Raw genomic sequence first — 17485 nt, 5'->3', positions numbered from 1 at the left:
TGTCTTTTTAAAAATAAAAATTAAAGATAAACATGCACTTGGATATACATTTAAGTTTTTGCAAAGACAACCAAAATTACTGGGGCTTCTGTGTGGCTCAGTCAATTAAGCATTTGACGCTTGATATCAGTTCAGGTTTTAATCTCAGGGTCATGAGTCAGTCCCATGGTGGGCTCCACACTCAGCTGGTTAACTGCGAGGAGCCTAAACTTTGAGAGTTTTCTGCATTAGTATATAAAAAGAATCTTTTCTTCCAGTTCAACAGTAGTCAATTACATGGAAAAATTTTATTTATTTAACCAGTCCAGTACTGATAGATCATTAGGATCTTTTATATCCTTTGCCATGAGTAACCTTTTATGTTCATCATTTTAAACATTTACAAGTATCTTAATGAAATAAATTCCCAGACATGAGATTACCAAGTCAAAGGGCATGTGTATTTAAAATTTTGAATGATACTGCCAACTGCCTTCTTCAATTTATATCCACTAGCAATGAGCAACTTTTACTCTATATTCTTTATTTTTTTAAAGTTCTATTTTTTTAATATATATATTTTTGTTGGAGTTCAATTTGCCAACATATAGCATAACACCCAGTGCTCATCCCACCAAGTGCCCCCCTCAGTGCCTGTCACCCCGTCACCCCAACCCCCCGTCCACCTCCCTTTCCACTATCCCTTGCTCACTTCCCAGAGTTAGGTGTCTCTCATGTTCTATTTTTTCATTTGAGAGACACAGACAGAGAAAGAGAGCACGAGCAGGAGGAAGGGCAGAGGGAGAGGGATAAACAGACTCCTTGCTGAAGAGAGGCTGACACACAACTTGATTCCAGGACCCTGAGATCATGACCTGAGCTTAATCGACTGACTCACCCAGGTGCTGCTTACCTATATCCTTAACTGATGAGATGAAAAGTTGTATCTCAATAATAATCTAACTTTGTAATAATCTAACTTCTCTTATGATGAATGAAAATAAGCATCTTTCCATTTGTTCAAGAGCAACCTGTATTTATTTTTCTATATATTAACATGATAAGAAAAACTAATGAAAAAAATCTGAATATTTGGTTTTATTGTTTTGCACTAAATGTCATACTTAAGGATTTATATGTGAAAGTAGAATTTCAACACTCTGTTAAAAGGAAAATCTGTACAAGTGTGTTAGCACACACTCATCAGATACAGCAGTATATTAAATTCGGCAAAGAATCTGTTTTCTGAATTACTCCTAAGTATTCTACAAAAGAATCACAAAAATAAAAGTAAAAAGATCATTAATTTAAAAAATACTGCATTTGATAGGAATAAACAGCTTTTCAAATATAATTTGAATCACATTTTCTCTACTTACTGTATATATAGAACATTTTCTCCTGCTTCTGTTTCTAAAAATAAAATAAAAATTAAAACTTGTTCAAGGACACACTGATAAAGCATTAGAAAAATTGCATAAGAACATTAACAACAATTAAAAAAAAATACTAACTATCCACCTTACTTTTTCTGCCCCCCATCTCTCAAGCTATACTTTTTAAGCAATAAGATAAACAGTTTTATCAATTACCTGGTTAGACAGCCACACCAAAATTTTAGAGGAAACAGATTAAGCAGGGATTGCAATAACATATTTACCTGCAATTTCTGACTTTCTTACTATTTTCATATGAGACTCTGTTTGGAATACTCTAGAAAAGAAAATACAAATTACTGAAAATCTGCAATTAAAAAAAAAATATTTTATTTATTTAATCGGGGGAGGGGTAGTGCGGAGGCAGGGGAGACCCCATGCAGCTCGAGGCCAGGCTCAATCTCAGGACCTGGAGATCATGATCGACCTGAGTTAAAACCAAGAGTTGGATGCTTAACCTACTGAGTTATCCAGGTGCCCCTGAAAGACTGCAATTTTTATTTTATTTTTTTAAAGATTTTACTTATTTATTCATGAGAAACACACAGAGAGAGAGAGAGAGGCAGAGACACCGGCAGAGGGAGAAGCAGGCTCCATGCAGGGAGCCCGATGTGGGACTCGATCCCGGGTCTCCAGGATCAGGCCCTGGGCTGAAGGCGGTGCTAAACCGCTGAGCCACCCGGGCTGCCCTTTTTTTTTTTTTTTTTTTTTTAAGATTTAAGACTGCAATTTTTAATTAGAACCCTATGGTGTTAATTTAGTCTGTTTTGAGATACATAAAGAGAACCAATTTCAGATTCCTATTTGCTACGTCATCATGTACTATTAATATTTCAAGTGCCAAAATTTATTCACATCAAAATCTGTTGCTTTTTTAAAGAACTCTGACAAAAATCATTATCCTCTCAATAACCTATTTACTTTATTCAACAAAACATTTATTAAGCACTCACTATATACTTGATGCTAAATACCAGAGTCTGATACATTATCTTTGACCTCAAGGAGTTTTCTCTGTAAGCAAGAGCTGGAGCAGTGATTATGAACATTACTTCACTGACTTTTGTTATTAACAGTTCAGATAAGGTGGCATGGACTACAGAGGAAAGGATCTCTTTTCATTGGTATGATTAAGCTTCTGGAGAAGCAGCATTTGATATCAGACTTAATCTGGCTAGTTCATTTTCATTCTAATATTAAGTATCATTCATTACTGGGAAGCTATTCTTAATAAGAAAGAAAATTTAGTTTCAAATACAAAAAAAAGCAATGAACATTTTACATACATATTGTGTAACAAGCATTCTATTCTTTATATACATATATTTTTAATTATTATAACAATCATCATGTTATCTTACAGATGTAGATTTTATTTATTTATTCATGAGAGACACAGAGAGGCAGAGAAAAAGGCAGAGGGAGAGGCAGGCTCCATGCAAGGAGCCTGATGTGGGACTAGGTCCGGAACTCTGGGATCACGCTCTGAGCTGAAGGCAGACGCTCAACTGCTGAGCCCCCAGGTGTCCCTACAGATGTAGATACTGAAGGTTATAAAGTTTTTTTTTTTTTAGATTTTATTCATTTATTCATGGGAGACAGAAAAAGAGAGAGAGAGAGGCAAAGACACAGGCAGAGGGAGAAGCAGGCTCCATGCAAGAAGCCCAACGTGGGACTCAATCCCGGAACTCCAGGATCACGCCCTGGGCCGAAGGCAGGTGCGCTAAACCGCTGAGCCACCCAGGGATCCCCCATGAAGTTCATAAAGGTTCAGTAATTCCCAAGGTCATATACCTAATAAGTGGCAGAGCCAAAATGCAAACTCAAATCTGTCTGACTTCAAAACCTGAGCTTATAACTACAAAGCTATACTTGACACAACTTTTCTTCAAATGATTTGCAATAGAAGACTTTTTTATTCAGTATGAGCAGGATCAGTATAGTTGTTCAATTAATTTAAAAAATCTTTAAAATAAGGAATCATGGAGCACCTGAGTGGGTCAGTGGTTGAGCATCTGCCTTTGGCTCAGGTTGTGATCCTGGGGTTCTGGGATTGACAGAACCGGCTCCCCACATCCGGCTCCCCACAAGGAGCCTGCTTCTCCCTCTGCCTATATCTCTACCTCTCTCGTGTTTCTCATGAATAAATAAAATCCTTCAAATAAAATAAGGAATCACGAGTGATCCACACACAACTTAAATATTTAAAAAAATTAAAACACATAAGTGGGTTTTAATTTACAAATCTTTGAATGTCAATCTGATATCTTTACTTTTGAGTGGATCTACTAGTACAACTTTAGTGTATTTAATATCCCAGAGCCATTTTAAGAAAGTTAGTAAAGTAAGTAGATTATATCCAAGGAAAGGAGAGAGTGGACTAGGTTTAAAAGCATTTGGGAAGGGTTATCAGAAGCAGTAGAAAAAGCAGTAGACTAAAAATCAGGAGACCTATAATTGTGGTTCTGTCACTACCTACATAATCTTCTCACTAAAATAGAAAGAGTTTGGGGTATTTTTACTTAATTACTTATTTAGTAGGCTCCAGCTCAGCATGGAGCTCAAGGCAGGGTTTGAACTCACAAGACTGAGATCAAGACCTAAGCTGAGATCAATCAAGAGTCAAACACTTAACCGACTGAGCCACCCCAGTGTCCCATAATTTATTATTATTTTTTTAAAATAAACTCTACCTCCAACACGGGGCTTGAACTCAGGACTCTGGGATTGAGACTGAGTGACATACTCTACTGACTGAGCCAGCCAGGCGCCCCAGGGTACTTCTAATTTTTAATGTTCCATCAACCAAAACACAAATTTAAGTAGAAAATGCTGAGTTTTCTTATATACCTATTTGTATGATATGGATAAATAGGAAAATAATCCTATCCCAGTTACCCTTATTGTTTCCAAACTTCCCTGTTGACTTCTTGGAACATGTTTATTAGCCAAGTTCTTTATAAAACAAAGAAAATAAACAGGATAAACAACACATCTAAGAAAAAAAAGGAAAACAGGAAGAAGCATTGTAATAACAATCAGACAGGCTCAGAAAATATAATACAGCCTATTCCCACAAATAATTAGGGTAATGAGAGGAAGAGAAAATACCAACAATGTGAAAAACACAAGAAGTCATGATAATATAATGATTAAGAATAGTCTGGGGATCCCTGGGTGGTGCAGCGGTTTGGCGCCTGTCTTTGGCCCAGGGCATGATCCTGGAGACACGGGATCAAATCCCACATCGGGCTCCCGGTGCATGGAGCCTGCTTCTCCCTCTGCCTGTGTCCCTGCCTCTCTCTCTCTCTCTCTCTCTCTGTGACTATCATAAATAAATAAAAATTAAAAAAAAAAAAAAAAAAAAAGAATAGTCTGATGAGAAATAGTCCAAAGTCTGAGTCCTACCTCTTAAAAAGTATGGGAACTTAAGCAAGTTACTTAAGCTAAGCCTTAGTTTCCTTAATCATAAAATGAGATACAATTGATTCAATGAATAATGAATGCATACCGTTGCATACTTTACATGTAATATTAGCTATTAATAATAAATCAAATTTTGATACAGATAAAACCACTTTCAATGATTTGAGACAAGTGATCTTATATTAAAATGATCATTTCATGGGATCCCTGGGTGGCGCAGCGGTTTAGCGCCTGCCTTTGGCCCAGGGCGCGATCCTGGAGACCCGGGATCGAATCCCACATCAGGCTCCCGGTGCATGGAGCCTGCTTCTCCCTCTGCCTATGTCTCTGCCTCTCTCTCTCTTTCTCTGTGTGACTAACATAAATAAATAAAATAAAATAAAATGATCATTTCAGCATGATTATTGGGGGCATCTGACTGGCTCAGCTGGAAGAGCATGTGACTCTTGATCTCGGGGTCATGAGTTTGAGCCCCACAATGGGTGCAGACATCACTAAAAAATAAACTAAAAAAATATATATGATTATTGAAATGATACAGATTTTCTGGAGAAATAATTCAAAAGAAAGGCACCTTCAAGATCCTCAAGATCATCAAGTTTTTAAAATCTAAGAGGAAGGTGCTTGTGGCTCAGCTGGTTAAATGTTTGCCTTTGGCTCAGGTCATGATCTCCAGGTCTCCATCTCAGAGGGGTGGAATCTGGTGTCAGGCTCCTTGCTTACCGGGGAGTCTGCTTTTCCCTCCCTCTTTGACCTTCCCTCCCCCAGCTCGCACTCTCTTTCTCATTCTAATAAATAAATAAAATCTTTTAAAAAATTTTTTGTTTTTTAAAATCTAAGAGAAAAAGAAAAAGCTCTTAGAAATTGCCTCTAGGAAGGAGAATATTTTTAAAATAAAAAATATATGGGGCAGCCCAGGTGGCTCAGCAGTTTAGCGCCGCCTTTGGTCCAGGGCATGATCCTGGGGACCGGGGATCGAGTCCCATATCGGGCTCCCTGTGTGGAGCCTGCTTCTCCCTCTGCCTGTGTCTCTGCCTCTCTCTCTCTCTCTCTCTGTGTCTCTCATGGATAAATAAATAAAATCTTAAAAAAAAGAAATATGACTCTGCCCCTTCCAATTTTATGGAAAATAAGAACTTGGGTTTAAAAATAAAAACAAGGGATCCCTGGGTGGCGCAGCGGTTTAGCGCCTGCCTTTGGCCCAGAGCGCGATCCTGGAGACCTGGGATCAAATCCCACATCGGGCTCCCGGTGCATGGAGCCTGCTTCTCCCTCTGCCTGTGTCTCTGCCTCTCTCTCTCTCTCTCTGTGACTATCATAAATAAATAAAAATTTAAAAAAATAATAAAAATAAAATAAAAATAAAAATAAAAATTGTTCCATCTTACTTATTAACATCAAAATAAATTCTAAATAAAATATATAAAAAATGAACCTATAAAAAGACCAGAAGAAAATATAGGTGCCTTAAAAACATAGGAAGACCATATAAAAAATTAAAACTTTTAACACCAGAAAATACCCAATAAGCAAAATTAAAACAGGTTAAAGAACTTGCAATACAGATGAAAAAGGGCTTTTATCTATCTCTAACAGTTAATGACTTTAACAAGTTAAAAGAAAAAGACAAGTATTCTTAAAGACAAGTATATAAGCCTTCTTATATTTTATTTTTTTTATTTTTTTAAGATTTTATTTATTCATGAGAGACACAGAGACAGGCAGAGACATAGGCAGAGCAAAAAGCAGACTCCCTGCAGGGAGCCCAATGTGAGACTCAATCCCCAGACCCCAGGCTCATGCCCCAAGCTGAAGGCAGATGCTCAACCACTGAGCCACCCAGGCATCCTGTGAACCTTCTTATAAACCTTAATAGTTGAAACCAGAAACAGACAAGACTGCTTAACTCATGCTTTAACTAAAACCCATGTTTTCTCTTTAAAAAAAAAAAATTTTATTTGAAAGCACACAAGCAAATGTGCAAGCAGGGAGACAGGCAGAGGGAGAGGGACAAGCAGGCTCCATCCTCAGCACAGAGCCTGACATGGGGCTTGATCTCACAATACTGAGATCATGACCTGAGCTGAAATCAAGAGTCAGATAGATGTTTAACCTACTGAGCCACTCAGGCACCCCCACTATTTTTTATTGCACTTTCTTGAGGCATTGATGAAGATGTTTTGCAATGAACTCAAAATCACAAGATACCAGACCAGAAAAGCCTTGATAGCAATAGAATGCCTAGAAAACAACACTCCACATGTCTCCTTCCCTGATTATGAGCATGGGCTGAACACATACTGATCCCTACTCATGATCACATGCTGCCTGCCTTCTTGCACATACACCCCTGAATCTCTCCCTATAAAACTCTAGGTGTCCATCTTGTGGGTAGAGAGGTCAGTTGTTAAGGCTTGAGCCTCTCACCTTCCCCAGCTGCCAGGACTCAAAATAAATTTCTCCCTTTCTCTTTTCCAAAACCTTGTCTCTTCAGTAATTGGCTTCTCTTGTGAAGAGTTCATCCAAGTCTACTGGGCAGCAGTGTTGGCAAAACCAGCCAGGAGCTAAACTTTCAACTTGTCCAGTCCCCTCCAGATTCCCTACGATGGAGGAATTGGCTGCCACAATGAGCCAGGGTTCACCCATTTGTTTCTTAAGTTAGCAGTTGTGATAGATCGGTAGACTGATAGATTTGGTAACAGAATGGCCTAGAAACAAAGACTAATTCAAGAATAAGAAGAACCTAAGCGTCCAGATTGTGTTTTCTAAATGTTATTTCCTACTAAAAGGAATTATACTTGCTTGTTGGAAACATGGCTAATTTCAGGTCTGATCAGACAATACATAAGATGAACATGAGTATCTTGGTATACTATAAAGCAAACCGGCTATCAAAAATTATTGGGGTTATATCAAAAGATCAGAAACTAATCTGAAGAGATTCCACTAATCAAAGAGAATAATTCAAGTATTAACAAAAATATTAACTATAACATGCTAAAACACATTAAATATGTTTTTAAGTTCATGATTTAGATATTTGGGTAAACATATTGGAAAAAAAAATCCTTATCAGTCTTAGTTTGAAAGAAACTAAGAAACCAACTCATTGTCCTTAAACTAGTAAATAAAGGGATCCCTGCCCCCAAGAATTTAATATACCTTTCCTTTATGAACCATAACTCAGAATGAGATTATTATCAATTAGCAAACTCTAAGGAAATAATGGATCTAGGGTGCCCGGGTGGCTCAGTTGGTAAGTATCTGCCTTTAGCTCAGGTCATGATCACAAGGTCCTGGGATTGACCTGCATCGGGCTCCCTGCTCAGTGGGCAGTCTTCTTCTCCCTCTCCCTTCTCCCCTCCTCCTGTGTGTGCTCTCTCTCTCCCATGCTCTCTCATAAATAAATAAATAAATAAATAAATAAATAAATAAATAAATAAATATCTAAAAAAAAAAGAATGGATCTAGGCAATGATCATCAGAGAGATAACTGGACATCAAGGGCTGTCTGATGAAAGTCCAGGAAGAATTTGACTTAAATTTGATGTTTTCAACAAGACCTGTGTTGGACTCTTGTTTTTGGCTCAGGTCATGATTTCAGGGTTGTAACATAGAATCTCACATCAGGCTCCCCACTCAGTGTGGAATAGTCTTCCCTTTCCTGTCTCCCTCTGCCCCTTTTCCCACTTGCACTCTCTTTAAAATAAATCAATAAATCTTTTAAAAGGCTCAGGTCATGATCTCAGGATCCTGAGATCAAGCCCCCAGATCAGGCAATCTGCTCAGTGGGGAGTCTGCTTCTCGTTGTTCCCCCTCTGCTGCTCCCCCTGTTTGTGCACACTATCTCTCTCAAATAAATAAATAAAATCTTTAAAAAATAGAAAATAAAAAAAAAATCAGTTAATTTAGGGAGAAGTAACAGTTTTGTGATGTTGAATCTTTTTATTCAACTTGTTACAATTTTTTAGTATTCTCCAGTAATGGTTTATCCTTTATAAGTTTTGATTATTAAATGCATAGCAACAAAATATAACACAATAGAAAAAAAGACATTTATTTTCTATCTGGTTATTATTTATATATAGGAAATATAATAATTTTCATATATTACTTTTTTACCCTGCTCTTTATTGTCTGTACAGGTATTTCAATTGATATTTTTATATTTTGCTAATATACAAGCATTTAATCTGCAAAAGGTATCAGATTTACCCCCATCTTTTCAATTTTTAGAACTCCACTTTCCCCATTTTTAATTTTTATTGGAGTTCAATTTGCCAACATATAGCGTAACACCCAGTGCTCATCCCGCCAAGTGCCCCCCTCATTGCCCATCACCCAGTCACCGCAACCCCCTGCCCACCTCCCTTTCCACTACCCCTTGTTCGTTTCCTAGAGTTAGGTGTCTCTCATGTTCTGTCATCCTCACTGATATTTTCACTCATTTTCTCTCCTTTCCCTTTATTCCCTTTCACTAATTTTTATATTCCCCAAATGAGTGAAAGCATATAATGTTTGTCCTTTTCCGATTGACTTATTTCACTTATTTCAGCATAATACCCTCCAGTTCCATCCATGTTGAAGCAAATGGTGGGTATTTGTCGTTAGCTGAGTAAAATTCCATTGTATACATATACCACATCTTCTTTATCCATTCATCTTTCAATGGACACCAAGGCTCCTTCCACAGTTTGGCTATTGTGGACATTGCTGCTATAAACATTGGGGTGCAGGTGTTCCGGTGTTTCACTACATCTATATCTTTGGTAAATCCCCAGCAGTGCAATTGCTGGGTTGTACACTTTCCCTATTTTTATTAGCACCTTCAATACAATATTAAAATAACTGTGGTAAGACATAGCTGTTTTGTTTCTAATTTTAGCAGTGATGCTTTTAATGTTTCTCAAGCATAATACTGAATAACAACCTTTTAAATAATAGTTCCTTAATGCTTATGTCATTAAAACCCAGATTATCCAAGTCAGTTAGTATCAACATACCTGGTTTGACGCACAAAAAATCATTACCTGTTACGTTTTAATTATTCCTCTTTCCAACTTACTTTATGGTATCTGCAAAGCTGACTCGACGAGAGCTTTTCTTATTTCTCAAAGCATTAGATTCCTAAGGGCAGAGAATATATGGTATGATCTTTTTTCAAGTTAGTTAACATACAGTATATTATTAGTTTCAGGGTAGAGTTTAGTGATTCATCAGTGGCATATAACACCCAGAGCTCATTACATCACATGCCCTCCTTAAGGTCTACCCAGTTACCCCATTTCCCCACCATCTCCCCTCCAGCAATACTCAATTTGTTCCCTATAATTAAGAGTATCTGGGCAGCCCGGATGGCTCAGTGGTTTAGTGATGCCTTTGGCCCAGGGTGTGATCCTGGGGACCTCGGGTCAAGTCCCGTGTCAGGCTCCCCGCGTGGGGCCTGCTTCTCCCTCTGCCTGTATCTCCGCTCCTCTCTCTGTGTGTTTCTCATGAATAAATAGATAAAATCTTAAAAAAAAAAAAAAAAAAAAGGGTATCTATGGTTTGCCTCTCTCATTTTTTAAAATTTTTCCTTCCCTTCCCCCATGTTCATCTGTTCTGTTTCTTAAATTCCACATGAGTGAAATCATATAGTATTTGTCTTTCGCAGACTGACTTATTTTGCTTAGCATAATACACTCTAGTTTCATCCGCACTGTTCCAAATGGCAAGATTTCATTCTTTTTGATGGCTAAGTCATATTCCAGTATGTGTACACCTGTGTGTGTGCGTGTGTGTGTGTGTGTGTGTGTGTGACATCTTTTTCCATTCAACCATTGGACATCTGGGCTCTTTCCATATTTTGGCAATTGTGGACATTGCTACTATAATCTTTGGGGTGCATGTGCCCCTTCGAATCACTGTTTTTGTATCTTTTGGATAAATACCTCACAGTGCAATTGCTGAGTTATAGAGTAGTTCTATTTTTAACTTTTTGAGGAACCTCCATACTGTTTTCAAGTAGCTGCAACAGTTTGCATTCACACTGACAGTGTAAAGGGCTCCTCTTTCTCCACATCCTTGCCAACATCTGTTGTTTCTTGAGTTGTTAATTTTAGCCATTCTGACGGGTGTGAGGTGATATCTGATTGGGGTTTTGATTTGTATTTCTCTGTTGATGAGTGATGTTGAGTATTTTTTTCATATGTTTGTTAGCCATCTGGATGTCTTCTTTAGAGAAATGTCTGTTCATGTCTCCTGCCCATTTCTTGACAGGATTTTTTCTTTTTTGGGTATTAAGTTTGATAAGTTCCTTATAGATTTTGTTTATTAGTCCTTTATCTGATGTATCATTTGCAAATATCTTCTCCCATTCCATAGGTTGCTTTTTAGTTTTGTTGATTGTTTCCTTATGTAGTATGATTCTTACTGAAACTACTGTGAATTAGGTATCCAGAATACTACAAACAGAGGTCAAGTCTTATTCTGAGTTAATGAGGTATCATTAATTTTGGTATTTATCTCTCTGAAATACGCTTAACAAACATGAATATGACTTTCCATGTAAAATGGTAATAAGCATACTAACAGAAACAACATATATTTAAGGAAGCTGATTACTGTCCCTTACCTTTTCTCTCTCCTTTTAAATGAATGATTGTTTTGCTATCAAGAAGAAGAAAGACTGGGGACAAAGCAAGTGATATGTGGCCTGTTATAGTAACCTTACCATACTATTTTTAGGATTAAAAAAAAGTTAACTGTGGTAAAATACATATAACAAAACTTACCGTCCTAATAACCACTTTCTAAAATTTAATTTTTGGGGTGCCTGGGTGGTTTAGTTGGTTAAGTGTCAAACTCTTAGTTTTGGCTTAGGTCATGACCTCAGGGTCATAGACTGAGCCCTGTATTAGTTTCTGCAGAGCTCAGCGGGAATTCTGCTTGAGATTCTCTCCTCCTTCTGTCCCTCCCTGCCTTTGAAATAAATAAATCTTTAAAATATTTTTAATTTTATTTTTTAAAGATTTATTTATTATTTATTTATTCATTCATTCATTCATTCATTGGAGACACAGAGAGAGGGGCAGATATACAGGCAGAGTGAGAAGCAGGCTCCCAGTAGGAGCCTGATGTGGGACTCAATCCCATGGATCATACCCAGGATCATGCCCTGAGCCAAAGGCAGAGGCTCAGCCTCTGAGTCACCCAGGCATCCCTTAATTTTTATTTTAAAAGTGGTCAGAACTCTTAACCTAAGATCTATTTTCTGAACAAATTTTTAACTGTATAATACAATATTGTTAACTATAGGCATGATGTTGTGTAGCAGATTTCTAGAACTTACCCTGTATCACTTAAATTTCAGAACTGTTAGCAACTTCCCATTTTGCCCTTCTCTATGACCCTGGCAACCCATGTTCTGCTCTCGGCTTCTATGAGTTTGACTATTTTAGATACTTTATATAAGTGGAATCATTCAGTATTTGTCTTTCTGTGACTAGCTAATTTCACTTAGCATAATACATCCTAACCATTTTTTTAAAGGTTTTATTTATTTATTCATGAGAAACACACAGAGAGAGAGGCAGAGACACAGGCAGAGGGAGAAGCAGGCTCCCTGCAGGGAGCCTGATATGGGACTTGATCCCAGGACCCCGGGATCACGCCCTGGGCCAAAGGCAGGCGCTAAACCACTGAGCCACCCAGGGATCCCCATCTTAACCATTTTTAAGTGTACAGTTCAGTAGTGTTAAGTTTATAAGCGCTGTGGTGAAACCTATTTCCAGAACTCTTTTCATCCTGTGAAACTGTAACTCCATATATATTACACAAATCCTCTTTCCCTACCCAATATCCTAGCACCACCATTTTATTTTCTGTCTCTATGAATTTGATTAGTGGAATTATAAAGTATTTGTCTTGTCTTTTAGTTATATTTTTATTTACTTTCTTTTTGAGACAGAGAGAGTGCAAGTGCACACACAAGGGGAAAAGGAGAGAAATAATCTCAAGCTGATTCCATGCTTAGCATGGAGCCTGATGTAGGGCTCGATCTCACAACTCTGAGATTATGACCTGAGCCAAAACCAAGAATCAGGCCCTTAACTGACTAAGCCACCCAGGTGCCCTGTATTTGTCTTTCTGTGACTTCTTTAATTCACCTAGCATAATGTCCTCAAGGTTTATCTTTATTGTAGTGTGTGTCAGAAAATTTTTTTTTTTTTTTTTTTTTACTTATTCATGAAAAACACAGATAGAGACAGAGGGAGGAGCAGGCTCCATCCCAATGTGGGACTCAATCCTGGGATTACACCCTGAGCCAAAGGCAGAAGCTCAACCACTGAGCCACTTAGGCATCCAAGAACTTCCTTCTTTTTAAAAGCCAAATAATATTCCATTGATACCACATTTTGTTTATCCATTCATCTGTCAATGGACACTAGTTTGCTTCTACCTTTTGGCTACTGTGAATAATGCTGCTTGACAGGGGTATATGTCTCTTCAGGACCCTGCTTTCAATTCCTTTGGGTATACACTCAGAAGTGGAATTGCTGGAGCATACAGTAACCCTATTTTAATTTTTTGAGAAACCACCATACTGTTTTCCACAGTGGCTACAACATTTTACATTTCTACCAATAGTGTACAAGCATTCTAATTATTCTACATCTTAGCCAGCACTTATTATTTCTGTGGCTTTTTTTACAGTAGCCCTTTTAATGGATATGCAGTGATATCTCAGTGTGGTTTTGATTAGCATTTCCCTAATGATTAGTAATGCTGGGCATCTTTTCATTATAATATGCTATTTTTATTTTTCCTCATCTTCTTTAACAAGAGCAAACATTTTGACTCACATAGATACCAAACACAAAAAGCAAAAGACAGAGAAACAAAATCCATAGAGACTTTTACTATGTTAATTCTTAATTAATACCTAAGCAAGTCTTACTATAAGGAATAATCATGAATGTTCATCCTCTCTGTTAACATCCTAGCCACTACAAGTGGTCTCGAGCTTAATATGACAATAATATTAACACAGTAAATGCTGAAACTAACAGAAACTAATGTCTTATTAAAAACAAAAAAAAAGGCAAGATAAAAAGAAAAAATGAAATTTGTGTGCTATATTGGAAAAAGCACTGAGCTTTAGATTACAGCTCAAATGTGAAGTCTGCTACTAACTAGCTGTGTGGGCCTAGATAAAAATTTAACCTCTTTGGACCTCATATTTCTCATCTATAAAACTAAAGAATTGGATTTAAGATTACTGGTGAGGTCCTGTTGGTTTTAAAGCTTTATGAATCTAAAAAATAAATAAATAAATAAATAAATAAATAAATCAATCAATCAATCAATCTTTATGGATCTATGAATCTGTTACTTATTCAGCATTCATTAAAATTTTAAAACACACACACACACACACACACACACACACACACCAGGTCCTGTGCTGAGTGATGGAAAAGTAGTGGTAAAGGAAACAAATATAGTCCCTAATCTATTGGGGATTAATGTCGACACAGACATTAAAACAAAAAACCTACAGAAATATAAAATTCAAGCTGTGGTGAGTGTTATGAAGGAAAACTATGTTAAAAAACAAAACAGGGGGACACCTGTGTGGGCTCAGTGGTTGCGTGTCTGCCTTTGGCTCAGGTCGTGGTCCTGGGGCCCCAGGATCAAATCCCACATCAGGCTCTCCGTGGGAAGCCTGCTTCTCCCTCTGCCTATGTCTCTGCCTCTCTCTGTGTCTCTCTCCATGAATAAATAAACAAAATCTTAAAAAAAAAAAACCCAACCACTAATCTAACCTAAGAATCAGGGAAGATTTCTTTGAGGAAGTATATCTGAAACCTGAAAGATTAGTTAAAAATTAGTCAGCTGGGTAGAGAGAAAGCAGTCTAGGCAAAATGTGTGCAGAGCCCCTAAAGCAAGAAAAAGCTTGAAGTATTTGAGAAATAAAAAGATTAGACAGACCAAAATAGAGTCAGCACTCAGAATTATAGTCTCCAAAAATATATGCATTTCATCAATCAATAAAATGTACTGAAAGTCAACTATACCAGGCACAATGAATTGAAAAAACACATGATAAAGTTCCTACCCTCAAGGAATTCTCAATTAAAAATGGTAACTAGCAAACAATTATAAAGGAAGGAAGGTATTGAAGGATGATTTTCTAAGAGAAGTGATATCAATGTTGAGTCTTAAAGGACAAATAGGAATTACCAAATAAAGAAGGCTACAGACTTACAATAAATAAACCAAGTATGATAAAATATTAATTGTAGAATCTAAGTGATGACTATATAAGCATTCCTGCTACTTTTCAGAATGTTGTGAAAAAAAATTTTTTTTAAGATTTTTATTTATTTATTCATGAGAGAGAGAGAGAGAGAGAGGCAGAGACACAGACAGAGGGAAAAGCAGGCTCCATGCAGGGAGCCCGATTCGGAACTCGATCCCGGGACTCCAGGATCACACCCTGGGCCAAAAGCAGGCGCTAAACCACTGAGCCAACCAGGGATCCCCCTGAAAAAAACTTTTTAATAGAATTTTGGGAGAACAAAGAATGAAGGATTAATTATCTAAACAGAGAAGATATTACAAGTAAATTCTTTCAGGCTTGATAGTTTGTGTCATGTTTGCAGAATAGTAACCAATGGTGAGATATATGTGTGAGAGTGGCAAAAAAGGCTGGAAAAGTAAACTGGAATTAAAACTCAAGAGTGCAAAAAAAAAAAAAAAAAAAAAATCAAGAGTGCCAGCTTACTCATGAGTTTCGATTTTAACCTGATAGCCATAAGATGTTTACTTGTACAGATTCAACTAGAAATAATTTATGATGTTCTCTCTTCATACAGCTAATGAAGTTCTTGACTTAAAATTATCACTGAATATAGTCATCTATAAAGCATTTGTACTAGAGACTTACCTGAACTGCTTCATTCCCACCTCTGAGGTCCTGAAGAGGACTCCTTGGGGGTTTCAAAATCTAGATGAATTAGGATTATTCAAGAAAATTGGGGATTAATATTAATAACCAGCTAAAATTACATCACAGGAGAAAAGGTAGAGATGTTAAAATTTCTGTGAAAACCTCTAAAACTCCTCAAATTTATACTGTTCAGTACTATACTTTGTGGCCAGTTTAAATATCTGGCACCTATTCCCTTCTCCCTGCCCACCTTCCACAACTATTTTGCCTATTCTCATCCCATGTGGTCTGCGTAAAGCTCTACCTCAACCCTAGGGTACAACATGTAGAGCTGGTCTAGGACAATATGCAAATGATATTCTCTCATCAATATTAGGAAGGAGGACTTGATTCATAACAAGATAGTAGAGCTAATATGATTCAATCCTGAGTCTTTTGTTTTTGTTTTATTTTGAGGAAATAGACCCTTTTTCATTTAGGACTTGAAACTGCAAGTTAAAAGAACTGGAGGTACTGTAGTACTCATGGGGAGAGAGCCCGTCTGAAAATGGAGATTACCCAGAGGAAGCAGTCAGAGTGGAAAAGTGAGAGAAAATCCTAGTATTGGTGATATTATTGGACGCCCTGGTCAGTTACATTGTGCAAAAGTCATCCCTATCTCTGGATTTTTCAGTTTCAAAACCCAATAGATTTTGTGCTTAAATCAGTTTGAGTTGAATTTTTTGTCTCACTACACTAAATATATACTTAAACTTTATTGAAGTATAAATTACATAACATACAATTCTCAAAATTGCCATGAAATTCATAAAGTACAAGTTTTAGTATATTTATAGAATTGTGTAACCAAGTACATATCTGAGTCTTTATCCAGACAGCAATAGGAGCCAGTGGGAATGGGATGGTGATGTTAGAGTTAAAATTACTGTGGCATATAGTCATCATTCAATAAAAAGTAATTATTAATTTAAGTGTTTCTTACGGAGGAATGTCGTCTTCTAACAGGTCTCTCCATATTGTCACTGAAAAAGGAAAAAAAATTTACAGACATATTGGTAAAAGACTGAATTTTCAAGACATCACCACAGCATCCTCTACATGCTTTTAAGTTGGCCATCACTTTCACTTAACACATGGCATCACCCTCACTTAGCAAAATTTATAAGACATTAAATTCAGGATTTAGAAGACTAGTGTTTTAAAATACATATTGTATACTATAAGAAGATCTCTTGAAAAACAATCATTGTAACATAATGTATCATATTTATAGAGGTACAATTATAAGATAAATGGGTCATAAACCAAGAAACTAGCTCTGGTTTTACTACTCTGTGATTTTTAAATCTGGTTTTAAAAATTCAAATGCTGGGATGCCTGGGTGGCTCAGCAGTTGAGCATCCACCTTTGGTTCAGGGCAGAGGTTCTAGGATCGAGTCACATCGGACTCCCTGCAAGGAGCCTGCTTCTCCCTCTGCCTATGTCTCTGCCTTCTCCCTATGTCTCTCATGAATAAATAAATAAAATCTTAAAAAAAAAATTCAAATGCCTATGGAGGCCAAACAGATCATCTAGTAGATGTAAGAAAAATAGGCGGTGTTGAGATGATAACAGAGAATTCCTGCTTGGTCGAACTGTCACAATCATTCAGATCAGGTTAGCTGTTGCCATAAGAATACGAGCCCAATGTTGCTACACTCAATTTTTCTTT

General features: G+C 37.1%; 1 protein-coding gene across 2 annotated transcripts in view; it reads right to left on the bottom strand.

The window, feature by feature from the left end:
- KNL1 (kinetochore scaffold 1) overlaps positions 1 to 17485 on the bottom strand; it is a 71619-nt gene that overhangs the window by 40023 nt on the left and 14111 nt on the right. For both annotated transcript variants that reach the window (XM_038580075.1, XM_038580076.1), the window contains exons 3-7: positions 16757 to 16796; positions 15772 to 15831; positions 9907 to 9968; positions 1640 to 1692; positions 1359 to 1392 (exon numbers count right to left, since the gene is read on the bottom strand). In XM_038580075.1, coding sequence (XP_038436003.1) covers positions 1359 to 1392; positions 1640 to 1692; positions 9907 to 9968; positions 15772 to 15831; positions 16757 to 16796 — 249 coding nt within the window. The remainder of the gene's footprint in view (positions 1 to 1358; positions 1393 to 1639; positions 1693 to 9906; positions 9969 to 15771; positions 15832 to 16756; positions 16797 to 17485) is intronic.

This window comes from Canis lupus, chromosome 30, assembly GCF_011100685.1.
Source record: "Canis lupus familiaris isolate Mischka breed German Shepherd chromosome 30, alternate assembly UU_Cfam_GSD_1.0, whole genome shotgun sequence".
Classification (NCBI taxonomy): Eukaryota; Metazoa; Chordata; class Mammalia; order Carnivora; family Canidae; genus Canis; species Canis lupus.
Note: the sequence above shows the minus strand (reverse complement) of the source record. Positions and strands in the feature narration are given on the sequence as shown.